This window comes from Oncorhynchus gorbuscha, linkage group LG16 (genome assembly GCF_021184085.1).
Source record: "Oncorhynchus gorbuscha isolate QuinsamMale2020 ecotype Even-year linkage group LG16, OgorEven_v1.0, whole genome shotgun sequence".
Lineage (NCBI taxonomy): Eukaryota > Metazoa > Chordata > Actinopteri > Salmoniformes > Salmonidae > Oncorhynchus > Oncorhynchus gorbuscha.
Genome location: NC_060188.1, coordinates 64,363,779 through 64,369,778, shown reverse-complemented (window position 1 = coordinate 64,369,778; position 6,000 = coordinate 64,363,779). Strand labels below are relative to the sequence as shown.

The 6,000-nt window shown below is 48.7% G+C and overlaps 1 protein-coding gene across 1 annotated transcript in view; it reads right to left on the bottom strand.

Annotated features, from left to right (window-relative positions):
- Positions 1 to 344: 344 nt before the first annotated feature.
- Positions 345 to 6,000, bottom strand: part of LOC123998797 (autism susceptibility gene 2 protein-like) — a 505,895-nt gene continuing 500,239 nt past the window's right edge. The window contains 9 exon segments of the mRNA XM_046303945.1: positions 345 to 2,816; positions 2,818 to 3,103; positions 3,105 to 3,182; positions 3,303 to 3,531; positions 3,744 to 3,827; positions 4,155 to 4,235; positions 4,697 to 4,838; positions 5,264 to 5,335; positions 5,455 to 5,484. Coding sequence (XP_046159901.1) covers positions 1,860 to 2,816; positions 2,818 to 3,103; positions 3,105 to 3,182; positions 3,303 to 3,531; positions 3,744 to 3,827; positions 4,155 to 4,235; positions 4,697 to 4,838; positions 5,264 to 5,335; positions 5,455 to 5,484 — 1,959 coding nt within the window. The 3' untranslated portion in view covers positions 345 to 1,859.

Genomic DNA, 6,000 nt, shown 5'->3' with positions numbered 1-6,000 from the left:
AAACATTTCTTTTTAGGGTAGCCTTTTATTGTCACCAGCACAGAGTGCACGTGTGTAATGATCACACTGTTTAATCAACTTGTTAATATGCCACACCTTTCAGGTGGATGGATTATATTTGTTAGTAACAGGGTTGTAAACAAATTTGTGCAAAAAATAATGCCTTTTGTGCGTATGGAAAATTTGTGGGATCTTTTATTTCAGCTCATGAAACATGGGACCAACACTTTACATGTTGCGCTCATATTTGTGTTCGGGGTAGTTATTTTACACCACTAATGTCGGGTTGGACATTATGTTTACATTTCGATTGCCAACCGCAATTATTTACCTCTCATGATCATAAAAAAGCCAGTAGACATTTTTAGTTCACATTTTTTAATAACATGGCACAATTGACATAACACAAGTTTAAATGAGGAGCATGCTGAAGATTCAGTCGCTTCTTTTTTTTTGGTCTTACATTTTTTTTTGATTCTAGAAATACTTTTTTAACGTACATGATTAACAGCAAAAAAGGTTTTTCTTGTTAACAATCTCTCTGCAATACGCATTGACTAACCACTACGGCTCCAGTGGACATTTTTAATGTGGGGTTTTAAAAAACACTGCACAACATCTGGCTCTCACAGAGTTTTGAAGCGCACAACTAAACCTTCAGTGGACTACTAAAATAGATCTCTGCTCATTAGAAACAAACTATCCATAGTTTAGACTGTCTTTTTTGTCTTTTTTTAAATTTTTGTAGATACAACAACTTAGGACTTTAATACACTGTTAGATAAACACAACTTATTTCCAAACACATACTGTACACTCCTTTAGAAGGGATAATGTGGTGTATTTTTGTAAATGTGCTGTATTCTCTCCAAAACAAGACTAGTAGTGGGAGTAGTGTGAGTTGAGTTGTTGGGGTAACTGATAAGTAAGGGATCTCTCTCACTTTAAACTGTCCGTTCGGCGACTTCAGGCATTGGAATTCCTCTGAAAATAAAAATAGCTCTATAATAGACATTTTAAGGATTGTCACCACAACTTTGTATAACTTTTAAGAAAATTGTTTTACGTTTGCCCAACCGTTGTACGGTTATAGTGTAAATTCTACGAGCACTATTTCATTTCAGTGATATATACATTATAATGGTTTTGTGAGATCTTGGTTGTGGAGAGAATACAGTGTTTTCAGAGTTAGTTGGGGTGGGGACCAGGCTGGCTTTCAGAGTGTAAGCCCAGACATTTGTTGCATAGTTGAATGGGGGGTATGGTGGTCTCTGGTACAATGCTTTGTCTGCCGCGTCAAGCAAAAACCAATCAGCAAAAAGCACATTCTACCCTTCCTCCTCATTAATAATAGTCCTCTATTTACATTTGTTCAAAGTAAAGCTTTCAAAACACCCTTTTGCATATTTGTACCTTGATTTGTTCCTTAAGGAGTGAGCATGTCGACTGTACACATATCTACACACTCTGCTGTCTGTCAATGCATTGAAGTACCTGTACATTCCAAAATGTCTTTGTGAGGGTGCCGTTTCTATGAGCCTACACACCTTCAGGGTATTCCAGGCCGCTTTCTATACAAGAGAACAATACACACAAAAAGCAGGAGCAAACTGGAAAAAAGAGTTTAGTAAAATCTCATTTTTTGTTTACATAATTTCACCCCCCCCCCCTTTTTAAAAACAAAAACATCATCTGTGGGTGTTTTTCAACCACATATTATTCACAGCTATGGTACAGTCTAATTTTCCCAAAGCTAAGTGCTTGGTGTGAGTTCAGTGTTAGTAATTCTGTCAGACACAGGGTCTGGGGCAGAATCTGCCTGTAGTCCAGGGTGACGCTGGGTTTGCACCCCGCTCCGTTCACCGTGCCTCTATGTCTTTGTGGTTGTGGGCTGACGGTCTGTCTCTGATGTCTGTGGTGAGTGGCATAGTCCGTCTGGGGGATCCTGGCCTGGCACCCAGCGTGGGGATAAGGGGTGGCGGGGCGCTCAGGGAGGCCGTGGGCGGTGTTTTGTTCAGGATACCATTCTGGTGGGCTGCGGCTGCGGCAGCGTGGGCGGCATACGCTGCAGCGGCGGCCGAGGGGCTGACCCTGGAGTAGTGCATGCTGGGTAATCCGGGGGCCATGAGGCCAGGGTGGGGGTGTGGCAGGTGGCCGTCCAGGGCCGGGTGGTGCATGGCAACGTGTAGGCGGCCGTGCTCGTAGTCCTCTCTGAGCATGTGCAGGCGCTCGCGCTCCTCCAGGTGGGCCCGGGCCTCCTGTTCCCGGCGCTGCTCCAGGACAAGAGGGTGGTGGTGGTCGCGGTTAAAGTCATGAGACTCTCGGTCCCTGTAGGAGCGTTCTGCCTCGTAGAGGCGCTGCCCGGCCAGCCGGTGCAGGGGGTCGTTTCTCAGCAGCAATTCCCTGGTCAGAGGGTCCCGTCTGTGGATGTCCAGGCCCCTGTACGGGTCCCTCATGGGGTCCCAGTGGAAGGCTGGGTAGGGGAACCTCTCTGCCCCTGGTATGGGGCTAATGCCCATGAAGGGGGCCACCATTCGAGTCCTCTCGAGGCCGCTGATGCTGTTCATTGGGTGGACGCCCGCCATGCCCATGGGCATCGCCATGGAGGAGGCGGGGTGGGTGTGGAAGCTGGGCGTGGGGGGCACCTGGGGCGGGTGTGGGTGGATGTGAGGGTGTGGGTGAGAGGGGGGCCTGTCCCTGTCCGTAGGGCTGTCCTGCTCCTCTTTCCTCTCCTCCTTTACCTTCACCTCGTTGTTGTTCTTCTTGTGGTGCTCGTATGGAGAGGGCAGCTCTCCCTTCTTCTCCATCAGGGCCTCCCTCTCCCCCCCTCCCCAGGCCCCCGTTGGGCCGGTCCAGGCTGGTCTGGCGGATGTAGGGTGAGGTCGTCCCTCTGCCATTGGCCTTGTCCTCAGACACCCGCACGTCGTGGATGATTGGCGTTGTGTCCTTGTCGCTGTGGTGATTTTCTTTGAGCTTGTGCTCGTCTGTGCCATTGTCCTTCCAGGATTCGGGGTGCTCCCTGTCCCTGTCTCGGTCTTTGGGCTTGTCCTTATCCCTGGGGGGTTCGCTGGGGGGCAGGTGGTTCCTTGGGGGCTCCGGGGGGACGGCTGTGACCCAACAGGCTGATGGGGTTGATGGGGACTGGGGACGGATGGGTCTGGTGACGCTTCTCCATTGCTTCCCTGGATGGACACACACAACAATGGGCTTTAAAGTCATATTTCAATTTGTATCACTAGTTTATTGTTTGTCAGTGGTATAACTTTAGGGTACATTCAGAGTTGTCTCGTCATAACACCCACCTCTCCTTGTCATCTTTGTTGACGGAGGAAGTGTCTCGCTTGTCTGAGTCTCGGTCTCTCTCGTGGGAGCTGACTGAAGCGCTCCTCTCCGAGTCGCCAGGTTTGAGCCAGGGTGGAGGGGTGGGGAAGGAGGGCGGTGTGCGGTGCAGCCGGTTCCACGGCTCGTGATTGTTGCTGAAGTGCTGCTGTGCATTGGGGCTGTCTTTATGGCCAAACACAGAGTTAGGCGCTGTTAGGGATTCAACACACGGAAAGAAGAAAAGACCAAAACACAAGTTAAAAGGCATATCTCCCTGGTGTGATGGTCGGTCAACTCTAACGTTAGAATTCCATGAATACCCCAAGCAACGTTTGATTTTCATTTTCAGAATCTGACAGGAAATCCAAATGATCTGTTTGTCAAATACACGTATACATTGTTGTCATGGAGATGAAACTCACTTAGTGCTGGGTTTCCAAGCCCACCAAAGGCTGCTGTGCTGAGAGAGGCGAGTCCTCCAAATGAGGGAGGCCTACTGAATGGCTCTGAGGGAGGGAGAGAGAAACAGGCAGAGAGAGAGAGTGGTAGGGAGAGAGAGTCAGGCAGACAGAGAGAGATAGTGGTAGGGAGAGAGAGTCAGGCAGACAGAGAGAGATAGTGGGAGGGATAGAGAATGAGCACGGGAGGGAGGAGAGAGCAAACACAGTCGGCACCCTCTCTATATTGCTCCTTTACAGTGTCAACCAGCTTCTGACACAGACACTGTACTTCTCAGTGCTCCATACACCCTCAAAATCAATTGAAATGCTACGTTTTTATCTCTTTATATCAAGTTTGACTTGACTAGGTGTACTGTGTGGGCTGCGCCTTACCTAAGTGAGGTGCAGGGGTGAGGAAGTTGCCAGGGTGGTGGGACGGGTGGCCGAACGGGCCGGCTGACGGGTGTGTAGAACCTGACATGGGAAAGAGAGTTGATGTAAGACATCTTCATGATAGAAAAACTAGATATTCATCTCCCTTAGCTTAGTCATGTGTAATGTAGCTCAAATATTTGATTGTAGCATCATAGCTTCCCTAATGATTTTGAACTGAGATGCAATGTAGGAAAGATAAGCAGGATGCGTCCCTTTTTAGAGGCAAGAGCATTGATCTCAACATGTAATCTGTAACCTATGTGGAGACCGGTGCTTTGCCTTGACACGCCATGTTAAAAATAGACCATGGGGCCAGTGGGATTGATTGAGCTCTGTGGGGAGAGGAGGTCCTGGAGATATTGTGTCAATCATAGAAATACAATGACCCATGAGTGTTCCAGTCAAATTGTTCTGGTCTGAAGGGCTTTGTCCCTTCTGGTAATCCAATTTCTATGGTGTCAATCTACCTTTACCCAGGACACTAACCAACTCACACTCACCTGCTGCTGAGAAGAGCGTGGCAGGACGTGCTAAGTCGTGGGGGTGGTGCATCGCTCCAAAGAGGCTGGGGCCGGGGGGTCGACTCAGGAACTCCGGCTTGAGCCCAAAGTCCAGCTTGTGTGGGTCGACCTGCATCTGCTGCTGGAAGACGCCAGACAGGGAGAAACAGCACATGAAAAAGCCATCGCCTACACAGCAGCAGAAGGGGTATCTGAGAGCTAAGGCGTGAAGCTGATCGCCGTATGCGAGTAAAGTAACATTTCCTATAATTTCATTGCATATCTGCAAAAGATGGGTTAACGCTCATGCAAATAAAACATATGTGTAAACGGCATTTTCCCTCCAGTACACCACTGAAGATACCACAAGATGGCAGTCCTCTTATAAGACTCTCTCTCAATACTGTCTCTCTCCAGGAGGGGAGCTGGATTATACTACCAATGTAACTGACTTGGGGCTTAGATGATAAAATATTGGGGTTTAGAGAACCACACTATAGTGAAGCACAACAGACAGTGTTTCTCTACAGTCTGTGAGTGGAAGGAAGTGCAAAGGGGAGGTCTCACCTTGACTTTCTGTTGGTGGTGGTAGATCTGCCAGGCCATATGGACATGCATGGCACACCACTTCCCTGGTTTCTGGACAAACGCAAAACAAGGAGATATGGTAAACCTCAAAGGCAGGATTCTCAAGGACACATTATGGGACGTTTATTTTTAGTTTTCTTTTAGGGGAGAGAGAACTAAAGCATTCCTACCCTGAGAATGGGCCGAAATGGATCCGTTAGCTAGAAGAGAGAAAGAGGGAGAGTTAAAGAGGGGGAAGGGGGGGGGGCAGTTACTTTCATGTCTCCCAGGTGTTGTTATTTAGCAACTATGCGTGGCTTCACTATTGAATGCGTGAGTGTGTCCAGACAGGGTGCTTACCCTGGGGTCCTTGTGTAAGAGTGTGTGAGTGTGTCCAGGTAGGGTGCTTACCCTGGGTCCTTGTGTAAGAGTGTGTGAGTGTGTCCAGACAGGGTGCTTACCCTGGGTCCTTGTGTAAGAGTGTGTGAGTGTGTCCAGGTAGGGTGCTTACCCTGGGTCCTTGTGTAAGAGTGTGTGAGTGTGTCCAGGTAGGGTGCTTACCCTGGGTCCTTGTGTAAGAGTGTGTGAGTGTGTCCAGCTAGGGTGCTTACCCTGGGTCCTTGTGTAAGAGTGTGTGAGTGTGTCCAGCTAGGGTGCTTACCCTGGGGTCCTTGTGTAAGAGTGTGTGAGTGTGTCCAGACAGGGTGCTTACCCTGGGTCCTTGTGTAAGAGTGTGT